At 36.2% G+C, this 14,952-nt stretch overlaps 1 protein-coding gene across 3 annotated transcripts in view; it reads left to right on the forward strand.

The window, feature by feature from the left end:
• The window catches only part of esyt2a (extended synaptotagmin-like protein 2a), a 28,607-nt gene that overhangs the window by 9,138 nt on the left and 4,517 nt on the right, over positions 1 to 14,952 (forward strand). Inside the window, exons 4-17 of one of the 3 annotated variants that reach the window (XM_081374243.1) lie at positions 68 to 144; positions 238 to 310; positions 1,649 to 1,738; positions 3,117 to 3,172; positions 4,698 to 4,818; positions 4,905 to 5,081; positions 5,165 to 5,247; positions 5,652 to 5,700; positions 6,142 to 6,231; positions 8,413 to 8,508; positions 8,690 to 8,791; positions 12,588 to 12,662; positions 13,018 to 13,104; positions 13,269 to 13,418. In XM_081374243.1, coding sequence (XP_081230369.1) covers positions 68 to 144; positions 238 to 310; positions 1,649 to 1,738; positions 3,117 to 3,172; positions 4,698 to 4,818; positions 4,905 to 5,081; positions 5,165 to 5,247; positions 5,652 to 5,700; positions 6,142 to 6,231; positions 8,413 to 8,508; positions 8,690 to 8,791; positions 12,588 to 12,662; positions 13,018 to 13,104; positions 13,269 to 13,418 — 1,326 coding nt within the window. Of the gene's footprint in view, positions 1 to 67; positions 145 to 237; positions 311 to 1,648; positions 1,739 to 3,116; positions 3,173 to 4,697; positions 4,819 to 4,904; positions 5,082 to 5,164; positions 5,248 to 5,651; positions 5,701 to 6,141; positions 6,232 to 8,412; positions 8,509 to 8,689; positions 8,792 to 11,173; positions 11,237 to 12,587; positions 12,663 to 13,017; positions 13,105 to 13,268; positions 13,419 to 14,952 lie in introns of all 3 variants that reach the window. The other 2 variants (XM_081374244.1, XM_081374245.1) reach the window with 2 other exon arrangements.

Below are 14,952 nucleotides of genomic sequence, written 5' to 3' on the forward strand. Positions count from 1 at the left end.
TTGTAAATCCACACACACACACGTTTTTCTTACACTCAAAATATAATACGTTTTTGTTTGTCTGCAGCCTCTCAGGGTGGATGGAGTGAAAGTTTATACAGAGAATGTGGATAAACGACAGATTATTATGGACCTACAGATCAGGTAAAGTACACAGACACAGTTAACCACTGGGACTCATTAATGGGAATTTTTTTAACTCTTTTTAATTTATTTTGTATTTTTTTATTTATGTAGTTTTGTCGGAAACACAGAAATTGATGTGGACATTAAGAAATACTACTGCCGTGCAGGAATCAAGAGCATACAGGTAAGACAGAGACACAATTGTGCCTCTGACACATGCCTGTTTGTGTGGTGCTTGCATAAGTTGCTTACATTTGAGTAGGTCCCCATTACCCTGATAACAATAAGGGCAACCACACATGAGCCTTTTGAACTTCGTGTCAGAAGAGCTTCTTTTCTCTGGTAGATTAGAGTCAGGCGTTAGAGATAATGGTAGTCTCTTCTTATATCTGCAAGCAAAAGTTTTTTAATTATTTATGAGCTTTTTGCCTTTAACTGGAGAGGAGAGTGGAGATGTTACAGGAAACAATACGGAGAGGAGGGGTGGTGGTATTAGGAAATGACCTGAGCAGGATCACTCCGATAATTCTTTTTATTAAAATGCCTAGTGGTTAATGCATATGCTGCAACACATTCAGCTGTAGTGCTCATGCCAGAAAGTTTGAAATCCAACATTTCTCACTTTCATTCTTCCTTTCCCCCATGATTCCCTGTCCTCTTTTCAATATTTTATTAGTAAAAAATGCGATTAAAGGCACAATATGTAAGTTTTTTTTATTTAAAATATCCAAAAACCACTAGCACAGTGTTATACATTTGAATGCATTAGAATTAGAAAACTAATCTATGTTATATAGCTCAACATTGTAAGTCTTATTGTTGGAATCTCTTGTTTTCTTGATTTACCGTAAGTAACATGTTTGTACCCAAATAGTAAATCAGACTACACCATTTTGTCAAGTGGCTAACATAGCATAAATCAGAAAGAGCTTTATTTGTAATAACAGTAATAAAGCATTTTCTCCACCATACAATATATTTTAAAATGAATGACATGCCATTTAGCAACACAAGCTATCCAGCTTTTATTAATATGATATTCTAATGTCGAACTGGCTTATTACAGTGTGCAACAAGTGTCTCATACCAGCAGCCACCAATCGAACGTTAACATAAATGTCAACATACTCAAATGGATTTAGTATGATTGTTTTGACCAAGTAAAACAGTGTTGCGTTACCCCACAATTTTAATTCGTAAAATAAACTCACTTGTATGAGTAGTAATTAGAATGAAATAAAATAATGTGATTTTAGGGAAGAAGGAGGCAGGAACCGGCAAACGTTAAACGTAACTTTAATTGAAATAGACATAAACAACATAACGAAAGAAGCTGCAGCGGCTGACTATGGCATATAAGCATAAAAAAATGTTTTTGTTTTGAATAAGCAACCTCTAGCAGCGACACTTGCCTACTGTGCCTTTAAATGTCAGATTAATTATGCTAAATATTATAAAATTATATATTGTACTGCTACATTTTTTTGCTCACCATTTATTTGTTTGTTGTTTGTATGTGTAGCTTAATGGGGTGTTGAGGGTCGTCATGGACCCGTTGCTAGGAGACATGCCTCTGATTGGTGCCCTGTCTGTGTTCTTCCTCCAGAAACCAGTACGTACACACACACACACACACACACACACACACACACACACACACACACACACACACACACACACACACACACACACACACACACACACACACACACACACACACACAGACAAACATTGCAGAAGAACTTGCTTTCATTGTGTCTTTGTTTCTGATTCGTTTTATACTACATACCTGACATATTACCTACATTAGATGATCATACAATATAAAGAATGATGAGAATGTGCCTGTTATTTAATAATAACCCGCACCCTTGTTACTCCACTAAAGTTTGTTTTATTAGACTCAGAACACTGCACTGTTAAGAAATATCTAAATCTATTCCTCGTTCATCTCATTCTCAGCTGTTCATTTCCTGGAAGTCTTGATCCAGAATATTGATCTATTGGACACTTTACTTCTCTATCTTTAATATCAGTATCTTAAACATTAAGAGAAAGTTTTGGTTTCTGCATCAAACTCAACACTAACTGCCAGTGCCCACCAACTTTCAGTTAAAAACCAATCAGGTTAGGGTTAAATCTTTGGACCTAATCAACAAAACCAACATTACAACATTTAATTTGAAGCAAAAAAGTATTTTTAAAAAAGCAATCAAGATTCATGATTCTAAATGTTAACAGTAATTCTCTGTTTGGAACTGAATGTGTAACTAAGTTTGCTTTCCTACACTCTCAGACTTCCTATGAATTTGCACACTATCGCTTTTGGGGTCAGTACGATTTTATTATTTTGTATAATTACCTGGAAGTCTTGATCCAAAAAAAGAAATGAATCCTTTTATTCAGCAAGGATGCAGCAAGACTTTTACATTGATGCATAAAAATTCCATTGCAAATAAATGCTGTTCTCTTGAGGAATCCCCCCCCCCCCCCCAAAAAAAAAAAAAATATATATATATTTATATCACGGTTTCCACAAAAATGTTAAGCAGAACAACATTTTTTCTACTAAGATATTAATACACCAAATCAGCATATTACAAATATTTCTGAAGGATAGTGTGACACTGAAGACTGGATATAATAATTTATATCCTTCATAAAATACATATAAATCCTTTTTCCTATTTTCAAATACTTTTTTGCTTTAAAAATCAAAGTTTTTTGGTTTGGTTCATGGATTGAAACTCTTTGCTGAAGAATTTTTTGACTGCACACTTTTTCAGCAGTCTTGGTTCCGGATGCATTTTTCCTTTTTTTTTTTTTTTTTTTTTTCATTTTTACTGTTATATTAACATTATATATCAGTTCAATGGCCTTGTTACTGCTGTGAAAGATACAGGATATATTTTATAGGAAACAAACACAGGCATTTGCATCTACAACCATAAGGTATTAAACAATGTTAAATGTGGCTTTATCTCTCTCAGTTTCTGGATATAAACTGGACGGGTCTCACAAATATGCTGGACATTCCTGGAATAAAGTGAGTGACACATGTCAGCCATCACACACATGCATTATATATAATGTAGTCATAATGTTATTATTTCAGTTTCATGAAACTGGAAAGTGGATCAGTCAGCCTCCCTTTGAAACACACACATGCTGTCACATGACCTATTTTGTATTTTGAGGTGACACAGATAACAGGCTCTCACACAAACATTATGCACGCTTACTCTAGTCTCAGAAATGCTGCTCTTCCTGTAAAACCACATCAGAGGTTACACCCAATTGTGATGGTGATGATGGGGTCTTTTAATAATCTGTTTATCTTAAAGGATCCCCTACCATCAACGTGTGTGTCCAAATGGAGAGTTTAATGTGTTTTTCCAGAGAGTCTCTCTCCCTCTCCCTCTCTCCTTTTCTCTCTCTCCCTCTCTCCTTTTCTCTCTCTCCCTCCCTCTCTCTCTCTCTCTCTCTCTCTCTCTCTCTCTCTCTCTCTCTCTCTCTCTCTCTCTCTCTCTCTCTCCCTCTCTCTCTCTCTCCCTCTCTCTCTCTCCCTCTCCCTCTCCCTCCCTCTCTCTCTCTCTCTCTCTCTCTCTCTCTCTCTCTCTCTCTCTCTCTCTCTCTCTCTCTCTCTCTCTCTCTCCTTTTATAGTCATATTATAGGTGGAGCTGGTGTGGTTTAGGCGTGGGGAATGAGATCTTGTCTTTTGTTATATTTTTCCCTCTCTTTCTCTCTCACACACACACACCCTTAAAGAAGAGTCATATGTCATGCTCTCTACTGCTCAGACATCTGAGCTGAAATCAATCTGAATTCTTTGATCACACTCAAATGAAGTACATGTTCAAGTAATGCAAATTAATTGAAAAATAATGCTATAGATAGAGTCATACAACCTAACATACTGGGGACGTAAGAGGTTTCAATGACTATAAATGACAATGCTACTAATGGAGAACTGCTGGGGGAGGATGGAGGAAGCGTTATGAGCTTTAACGTACACACACATATACTGTGTATATATAGAGTGTGTGTTAATATATATATATATATATATATATATATATATATATATATATATACACATGATTGTATGTATTTTCTTTAGCATTTCAATTAAGCTGGAACATTTTAATATATTCATTAATATTAACATACATTTTATTATTAATAATGTATTCATTTAAGTAGTTTTAAGTCACCCTCAACACTCGTGGATGTTTACTGAGGCTCCCTGGAACCACTGCCTGGTTTACTCCAGTTGTTTTGGTGGAACACAGTTGTTGTTACTTACAGTAGCAGCCAGACCTTTTGGCTGTTTACTATACAGTGATAAAAAAAGTAGATGTTAACTACGGTTATCAAGAATAAAGTACCAAAAAAAGTATAATAAAAGTGGTCCATACAACTTCTGATCTATAATAGCCCTTCAAAAAATCTTTGGAAAATAATGGTTCATAAGCTGTATGTGTTTATTGATGGGTGGATGGAATTTAACGCATTTGACTAGTTTGTTTTTATATATGTATTTTTTTAATTTATAATCTCTCTCTTACAGTGGTCTGTGTGACAGTATTATTCAGGATATCATATACAGTTTTCTTGTGCTGCCAAACAAAATCACTATTCCACTTGTAAATGATGCACAGCTTTCCAAACTCCGCTTCCCTATGCCGAAGGTGACACGCGCACACACATATACACGCTTCACATACATGTGTACTGCTAATATTTCTATCATATAATGCGTGTGTGTTTGGTGTAGGGCGTTCTGCGGATTCACTTTCTGGAAGCACAGGACGTGGTGGGGAAGGACACGTTTCTGGGTGGTATGATAAAAGGAAAGTCGGACCCGTATGGGGTCCTTCAACTCGGTAATCAGCTCTTCAGATCCAAAGTCATCAAAGAGTCGTTAAACCCTAAATGGAATGAAGTATATGAGGTAAGGGGCTGATTTGTGAACAAGTGTGTCTGTCACTGACATGTTTTGAATTGCTAACTGAGGTGTTTATGTGTGTGTTTTAGGCATTTGTGTACGATCACTCAGGACAGAATTTGGAGATAGAGCTGTATGATGAGGACACAGATAAGGATGATTTTCTGGGAAGGTAACGGCTGGGATTGATCTAATCAATCGTCAAATAATCACAAGAAGTTATACTTCAGAATTTTTGGTCCCCATGAGGAAATCAGCTTATGAATCACACTAAATTATGTTATTTTGAAAATGTAATAATGCAGAAGATTTTCTGTGATAGTTAGGTTTAGATGGTAGGGTCAGAGGGTAGAATATACAGTTTGTACAGTATAAAAATCATTGTCTATAGAAAGTCCCCATAAAACACAGAAACCCATTGTGTGTGTGTGTGTGTGTGTGTGTGTGTGTGTGTGTGTGTGTGTGTGTGTGTGTGTGTGTGTGTGTGTGTGTGTGTGTGTGTGTGTGTGTGTGTGTGTGTGTGTGTGTGTGTGTGTGTGTGTGTTAATCTGATGTTTCTCCTCCTGTATTCTTTAGTCTTACTCTCAACGTAGATGAACTACAGAAGGAACAGATGGTAGACGAGGTACAGATTTCTTTTTTGTCTCATTTTGGTCTTAGATCTGTTCAGCTTGGTTTTTAAATATCTGAGTTAAAGTTTGTACAGAAAAACTGCTTAAATTAGTAGTTCACTCAAAAAATGTAACTTTGCATTATTTACTCAGTTTGATGTTCCAAACCTATATGACTTTCTCTTCTGTGAAGCACAAAAAGTTAATTTTTTGAAGAATGCCCTGGCCACTATTTTCCATATAATGAAACTGAAAGGGAACTGACAATATGACAAAATACCATGAAAGTATCATAAATGTGGTTCATAGGATGAGTAAATGACAACAGAATATACATTTTTGTGTGAGCTATCCCTTGAATAAATGATTTTTATAAAATATAAAGTTTTAAACTTGTGTAATAAACCTATTATATTATTAATATAATAAATCCCCTGACTTGTGTTTGTGTGCAGTGGTTTGTACTTGATGATATCGCTAAAGGGAAGCTTCACCTGAAGATTGAATGGCTTTCTCTTCTCCCTACACCTGACAAACTCGATGAGGTAACATAACACTTCCCTTAAACACAACACAGTGATATGATATGACTTCTGTTTACAATTCAGACTCAACTGATCAAATAACAAAATCAAAATTTGGGTTAGGTTGAATTTTTTTGTATGTTTTTGAAAGTCTTTCAATAAAAATAAAGCAGAAGCCATTATATCGTGAAATATTATTACGTTTAAAGTAACAATTTTAATATCATTTAAAATGGTTGAGTTTTTAGCATTATTATTCCGATCTTCAGTGTCACATGATCCTTCAGAAAACATTATAATATGCTGATTAGGTGCTTAAACAATTCTTATTATTATCAATAGATGCTAAACACAATCAGAACATGCCGTCGGAGAACCGCTAATTAAACATTTGTTTCGGTCACTGATTTCGGCCCAAGATTTTCAGTAGCACCTCAATGCAGTACACAAGATCCGGGGGGAGGAGTCGGATCTCATATAAGGGGTGGAGATTGGTAGGTTTAGGGGTGGGTTTAGGGATTTAGGGGGTGGAGATGGGTAGGTTTAGGGATTTAGGGGGTGGAGATGGGTAGGTTTAGGGGTGGGTTTAGGGATCAGGGGGTGGAGATGGGTAGTTTTAGGGGTGGGTTTAGGGATTTAGGGGGTGGAGATTGGTAGGTTTAGGGGTGGGTTTAGGGATTTAGGGGGTGGAGATGGGTAGGTTTAGGGGTAGGGGTGTAACGATACATCGATATGGATCGAAGCATCGATATATCGTCTAACGATACGATGCATCGATTCCACACTTAAAATATCGATATGCACCTTTATTTTGACACTCTCCACATTATCACGACACGTAACATCCTTCCGCTAAAGCGCACATTTTCGTTTACTCACCAACCGCCTGCCGGTGTGTAACGTTAATCTCCTCATCTGAAAAAGACGCCTGACAAGACTGACTGAATCCTAAAGTTTTTTTTTTCACAAAAGCCGGTATTGTCCGCTGTCAAGGCATCGCGAGTTCATGTTTTACAGTAGAAACAGACAAGCACTCGCACCCTTGTTGGTGAACACAACACGAGAAGTCCGTTTTAGCGCGCAATATTCAGGTCAGATGTCACTTTGAAAAGACGCGCGCTGGCTAAGAGGAGTTTCGTCAAAGCTGACTAAAAGTGATCGAGGATGGATCATTTCAATGAACTCGTGATATCTTCTTCAGGGCGTAAAAGGAAAATAAAACCTGAAACATTTTCACGGAACCTTACTAAAGCAGCTCGTTTAGGGAACGGAATGGTGAGGGAAAAGCTCTCTGTACTGCGTGTACGTACGTTAATCACAACAACAAAGTTTGTCAGGCATATGTCAGCTGAGGAAATTAACGTTAAGAAGATTAACCGAGTGTTGTATTATTTATCATAGCAATTACTTGGTTGTGTTTGACTCAGAAAGATGAAATGTGAATGTATCTGCTCTGCTCTGCTCTGCTAAAAAAAAAAAAACATTAAAGCATACTTTCAATTAACTTTAATTTTGTAATTTACCTGTATTTTTTAAGTTATTATTATTATTAATCAAAACAACTCAGCTGCAGTTTGATTGATATTACTTGGAATGCACAATAATAATAAAAAACATGATTTATGAGTACTTGCAAATAACCACTTCTGTTATAAATGTCCCAATTGGGAGAGGGTGTGCAATTTTCAAAGAGTTTATTTAAACGTTCATGTTATATATTTTGGTTGCATTTGTGAGTTAATAAAAACGTAACTGGTTGTGTGAGCATAATATCTAAATATCGATTAATCGATCGATATAGCCCTGAATCGAATCGAATCGAATCGTATCGTGGAATTTTTTGAAGTATCAAAAAATATCGTATCGCTGGCTGAGAGAATCGATATCGTATCGTATCGTCATGAACTGTCCGATTTACACCCCTATTTAGGGGTGGGTTTAGGGATCAGGGGGTGGAGATGGGTAGGTTTAGGTATGTAAGGTGGGAGGAGTTGGATCTGGATCCGACTCCTCCCCGTGGATTTCATGTTCTGCATTTAGGACCATCTCAAAATTTTTGGTAGCCGAAACAGTAGTGTTAAAATCTTAGTAAATATAGTTATAGGGATGCACCTAATTGCATGTAAAATTAGACATTATTTAGTCTTTGTTTAGAGGAAGATCCCCACAATGCTGATAAAAGTTGTATGTGTTGCCTTTCAGGTTTTAAGCAGCATTAAAGCAGATAAAGGGCAGGCCAATGATGGACTGTCATCAGCATTACTGCTGGTGCTCCTGGACTCAGCCAATAATCTGCCAGTGAGTATTAACACACACACACACACACACACTTGCTTTCTTTCTTGCTTCCTTTTTTCTCAATTCTCCACCTTCCCTATTTCATCCGACATTACTTCTCCTGCTACACTTTGCCTTTTCTTCTTTCATCCTCTGTTTCTTTCTGTTGCCCTGCTCTGGTTTCCTGTCGTTCGGGGTGAAGAGTGTTTTTGAGGGGCACGTGGGCAGTGGGTGTCTGAGAGAGCGCCGCTCTGCTGGGCTGGTGTTCTGTGAGAACACTTCTGCCCTCTACAGGACAATGTTTGTGAGTCACTGCTGCATTTCCATTAGATTGTTCTGCTTGCATCTTACCTGCTGCATTTGGTGCATTAACAGCTGGTTACTTCATTTACAAATGTTTCATAGTTTCATCTCAACTTCCCTTTTGCATGTAAAATCTTCCTGTAATGCTGTTCGAACTCTACGGACTGCTTTGTTTGTATTTGTTTATGTCGTGGTTCCTCCCGTCAGCATGCTAGTGTTTAGAGAGGCCCTGTCTGCATTTTGCATAGATATAAATAGTCTCCGTATTAGAGGTGTTAATGCAGCCATTTTTGTGTGTGCAGTTGTTTTTCCAGTGCAAAGGTGTACTTTTTCTTTTAAAGAGGGCATTTGAATGTAGAGTGTCAGAGGCAGTTCAGGGAAATCGTACTGACTATGTTTACACAGCTACAGAATGTGGTTATCAGCCCTGTTTGTAGTGCTAAATGAGGTTATGATGTGGTTATGGGCTTATTGCTGATACATTTTTTTTTTTTTTATTGACCAATGATGATACCGATATCTAGAAATCAGGTTGTCCGATCACTGTTTGTATTATCATAAATACACATCTCCATTATACTATTTATGAAAAATTATTAGAAAAATGCAACAACAAAAAAATAAGTCACACACACATGATAATACCGTATGATAACAAAGGAGGCATGCACAAAATGGCTGAAATTAAAATGATTTACTAAATAAATTTGATCAGAATTCACTTTCAAATGATTTGAAATCAGAAAAGTTTTAGTTTCAATTGATGAGGCCACATTTGAGTTATTGGTCAATATTGATAATCTCAAAATAGACAAAATATTTGTGGATTAATTATGTTAGAGAAAGATTGACTTCAGTGACATGTCCATACAGGCATTATTTGACCCACTCCTGTCTGCTGTTGTATTTACGGGACAATTTGAGACTCACACCTGTTAGTAAATTTGCTTGTGAATCTCGAACATTCACTGTGTGAGTGTAGCCTCAGTGATTACATCATGATCTTGTTTGTAACCATAATAAACAGGTGTACAAGTGGGATTGTGTTACTCCAGCAATGATATGGGTTGGGGCAGGGCTGTAAGACAGCTTTTGAATTGACATACACTACACTTCCAAAACAAATATTTTTGAAAGAGTTGTTCAAAAGTGGCATTAAAGACATTTATAATGGATGTATCACAGAAATGTTTCTTGAGCACAAAATCAACATATTAGGATCTGATGGATCATGTGGCACTAAAGACTGGAGTCATAATGCTTAATTCAGCTTTGCATCACAGGAATAAATTACATTTTGTAATATATTAAAATAGAAAATAGTTATTTTAAATTGTAATAATATTTCACAATATTTCTGTTTTTTAACCATGGTGAAGATAAGAGACTTCTTTCAAAAACATTAAAGATCTTACAGACTCTAAACTTTTGAACAGTAGTGTAGGTGTTGTGGGGTGTAAGGTAGAGGTGTAGTAGAGTTTTGGGAGCATTTTGAATGAAACAGGGGTTACACTTTATTTTAAGATGTCTTTGTTACAGTGTAATTGCTTGCTTGTAATTATGCATAATTTACTGTTATTTCTGTATGAAGTACATGTAACGTGTAACAAAGACACTTGAAGTGTTACTGAAACAGTTCTTATTCTACACTTCACTGTTTGAAATGCGTAGGAATTAAGTAATGTCACACAAACGAGAGTGGCAGTGATTCAGACATAGATAACAGAATGGTAACGAGTGTGATATTGCTTTTATACAACAGTTCTATAAGAAATGTAATATTAAACAACTTAGACCAATTTTTTGTCTAGCTTTGCACAACAAATTTGTTCAATTTTTCCAAACAGAATCCACTGTTGTGTGTCGCTGAGCAGCAAACAAGCTCCAGTGATATTTTATGAAACATCAAGCACGCTTGGCCAATCAAATTCGAGAACCGTAAATAACTGTTGTATAATTGTCGCTGTAATGGCTCATGTGACTGTCTCTGTGAGAGCGTTCAAGTATATTAAGGCATCCTGTACGTGGTATTGCATGTTTCTGCAATTAGAATTGTTGCAGGTTGATTTTCAGTGAAGTGTGGGTTGGACTGATTCTCTTTGGATTGCCTTGTCTGTATTTCTCTTTCATTCTTTCTTCATCACTGTCCTTGACATCTGAACTGTGTTCTGCTAGGACCGTTTCTCAGGCCTCCTCTTTTCTCATTTTCATCAAGTTAACCATGCATTAATACTGTAAACGTCATTCATCCTGTTGTGTATGAATGTGTCTGTGTGTTTTTGTGCAATTATGAATTTAACTGCATGCAATCCTCCTAATAATCCTGCCTGTGTTTGTATTTGTTTGCGCGTGTGTCTCGTCCTTTTCCGCTTTGGGAAATAAGCGCAATCCTTTAGAATTCAACAATGCAGGTCTGAAGAAGGGTACGGTCAATAAAGCAAAAAAGGTAACACAACCAGTTTTCTCACAATTTACACACACATACACAAAGAAAGATGTAGAAAGAGCTCTCAAGGTGACTGTGTGTAAGATGATCTGCAGCGCGTGTGCTGTCCGTGTGCTTCGATTAACCGCATGCAGACCTGCGTCTGAAACGCACTGAATTCAGACGGTAACAGGCTCTCTGAATCCCACCGAGGCTTTTTCACTCGCGTAAACATCAGCCAGCTTTCCAGTCTCATTTTCACAGTTCTGAGTTGATTGCATTTGATTCAAGTAATTTATGAATCAAACGTACACACATGATCTTACATAAAAGCAACATATAAGACCATGCTTAAGAACAAGTCTTGATATTAATATAGTAAATGCCATTCATAAGGGAAAATATTACAAAATTCTCAAAAGAGAATTCTGGATTATTTTCATTCTTTAATTTAATGAAATATTTCCAAATTCAATGTCCACCACATCTATGGCATGCTGTCGATTGCCACAGTCAATCATTTAGATTCTTCCTGCAGTTTATAAAATTAAAAAGAAAACATGAAAAGGCAAAAAAAATTAACTTATTGTATTTTTCTTAAAGCGCTTAACATGTGCTGCTCAGTAAAAATGCTTGTTGCATTATTTTAAATTCTTCCCTTTTTTAACGAACAGAATGTGCAAATACTTTCGCTGGACCAGCCTGAAATATATATGTATAATTTTTAAATAATCAACAAAAAAAAAAAAAATTAGTGTTGATACAAAAAATGTTATTTAAATTTTATAATCAGTCTCAGGTTAACACATGTTGGCCTGGTTTCACAGACAGGGTTCAGATTAAGCCAGGATTAGGCCTTAGTTAAATTAGGACATTTACGTAGCTTTTATTAATGTGCCTTAGAAAACAACATTTCTGGTGTGCATCTTGAGACTGAACAATGGCACTCACATATTTTAAAATATGTCTGTGCAAGTTGATTTCAGTTAAAACATCTCAAACATTTTAGTCTGGGACTTAGCCTTGTCTGTGAAACCGGGGGGGTAATGTTTAAATGTTATGTCAGAATAATGTAATAATCGCATAGATTAAATATTTATTCACGACTTCAATGTCTATAGTAATTGACAGCAAGCCACAGGTGTGGTTCATATAGACTCCCTAGACAGGAGTAAATAGCCTATGATATGTTTACTAAGCATAATTTCAAGTCATTTTTAGGTAAATATGTATTCCGGATTGTTACATATTTGAAATGACACATTGTTTGTTTGTTGATCTTTGCTTTAGTAGTGCAGTTAAGTTTGATATGGTATATTGGTACATGTCTGAATGTGGAAGGGATGTTAATAAACATTTGTATATTCTCCAGTCCGGTAAAAAGGTCACCAGTGTGCCCAGTCCATTAGTCCAGTTTACTGTGGGACACAAATCCTTTGAGAGCAAGGTAAACACACTGACACACACAAGTGATTGCTTCTTTATTTTATCTGTCTTTAATTTCAGAGGTGCATATTGTGTTATTCTTACATGTGCAAATTTGAATATGAAAAATAGTTTGAAGCTCATTGAAGTGGCTTTGCATGAAAAGAGATAAATAAATAAATAAATACACTGGCATTATATTTAACAGTAGAGAGATGTTTAGCTGTCGTTGTATAACAATATTTGGCTGATTTTGATTTTGGTCAGATTTTACTGTGACTTTGTATGGTAAAATAATTCCAGGATCAGAGCCTTTAAATAATTAACAAAAGTGAAAACACAATGGTTAAATGTTTCACATTCCCTTGTCATTATAGACACGATTTAAAACCAACGAGCCGGTTTGGGAGGAGGCCTTCACATTCCTGATCCACAATCCAAAGTGTCAAGACCTTGAAGTAGAGGTAAAGCACAAACAGACACGTACACATGGGGTTATGAGGTCAAGAAGTATACAAATCTGGAAGTTTCCATTCTTACAAGACAGATGTGTCTTGCACATTCTGATGTTTGTGTGTGTGTGTGTGTGTGTGTGTGTGTGTGTGTGTGTGTGTGTATGTATGTGCAGGTAAAGGATGACAAACACGAGTGTTCCCTAGGGACACTTTCTTTTCCTCTGTCTAAGCTGCTGGAGGAGGATCAGATGACTATCAGTCAGCGATTCACTCTCAAGAACTCAGGACCCGGCGCTACACTCAAGATGAAGATGGCACTTAGGGTAACACACACACACACATATATTCTTTAACTGAAATAACATAATTTAATAGAAAGTATGAAAGAAATAGAAAGGAAAACTTACAGAAACAAAACTAAAAACAATGGTTCAAGCTCTAACTGAAATAAAAATAACAAAAACAAAGATCATAAAAATAAATATTAAATATAATATCATATTAATATATAATTAACTCTTTCCCCGCCAGCGTTAAAAAAAAATAGTAATTGCTAGCCACCGCCAGCATTTTTGATAATTTTCGCAAAATTGTAATGGCCCCCATAAAATTTTGTTGTTTGAATATCTGAACATGCAATGCAATATTTCAAAAGAAAGAACAGCCCATCTGCTTTTAAGCAAAAATGAAAACCGTTTTATTCTAGCTTAATGCAATCTTTTTTGTCAACTCTTTATTGTTGGTAAGTTTCATAAAAAAAAGTAACATTTTGAGCAATAAGCTGAGAAAAACTTTTTGTCAAAAACTACATCCAGATCGGATTTAGAATGATGATCAAAACATAGATGGAGTAGATTGAGTCCATCAACACCCCTAATGCTTGCACAGTCCTATAGCTCTTCGTGTGTCGAAATTTCATTCAGTAACATGAGGCAGTTTTGATTTATATGCTGTTTAATGTTGGTTATGGTGTTATTTTACTAAAAAGCAGATTCAGTACTCTTTCGGAAGATGCGTAACAGCGCCCCCTACCGTGTAACAGTGAAAACATGGAAATTTCCGTCAATGGCAGGGAAAGAGTTAATTGATGGGTGGAGTAAAAAGGAATTCTTCAGAATTAAAATATATTGTACATAAAATGTATTTAAAGTTCACCTTGCAGGTTTTTGCAAATCTTCACTTCAAAGGTCTTGCATATTTACATGTAAATAGCTCATACAACGTTCTGTATATTCCTCAACTAAAACCTTAAATTGAATCTAAAATGAAGATAGAACGAACTAGGAATATGTCCATTAAATACAATAAAAACTAAACTGCATTGATGAAACCAGCTAAAACTATAGCCTACTAAAATTTGACTTCCTTTTTATAACACTTTTAGCAATATATGTTGTCTCAAAGCAGCTTCAATCAAAAATAGTGCCTTGAAGAAAACATATTATGCTTAAGATATATATTTTTCTATATCAGTGCACAATGTTTCTGAGCTCTCTAAACTCCTCGATTGTAGTGTTGAGTTTTCTTCCGGGAACGTACATCACAATATTCCTCGTATAAATAATTCCAGCCCAAGGCATATGCAAAAAAATGGGGCAAGGCCTGGTTGAGTTGCATTAGTAGTGTGTTGAAACTCGACTATGGTAAGGGGTGTGACATTTCCTAAACATGCTCGTAAAGGTTGATCAGTCACAACTCACTTTCCAGCTGAGCTGACCAATCAGAGCACATTGCACTTTTTGGAAGGAGTGGCTTCATAGAAACCAGAACTAAACAGAGCGCTAATGACAGAATGGGAAGAGAGGTGCTACAACAATGTAAAATATGTGAAACATAATGTGTTTTTGAACATTCAAG

This window comes from Scardinius erythrophthalmus (genome assembly GCF_964197995.2).
Source record: "Scardinius erythrophthalmus genome assembly, chromosome: 9".
NCBI lineage: Eukaryota > Metazoa > Chordata > Actinopteri > Cypriniformes > Leuciscidae > Scardinius > Scardinius erythrophthalmus.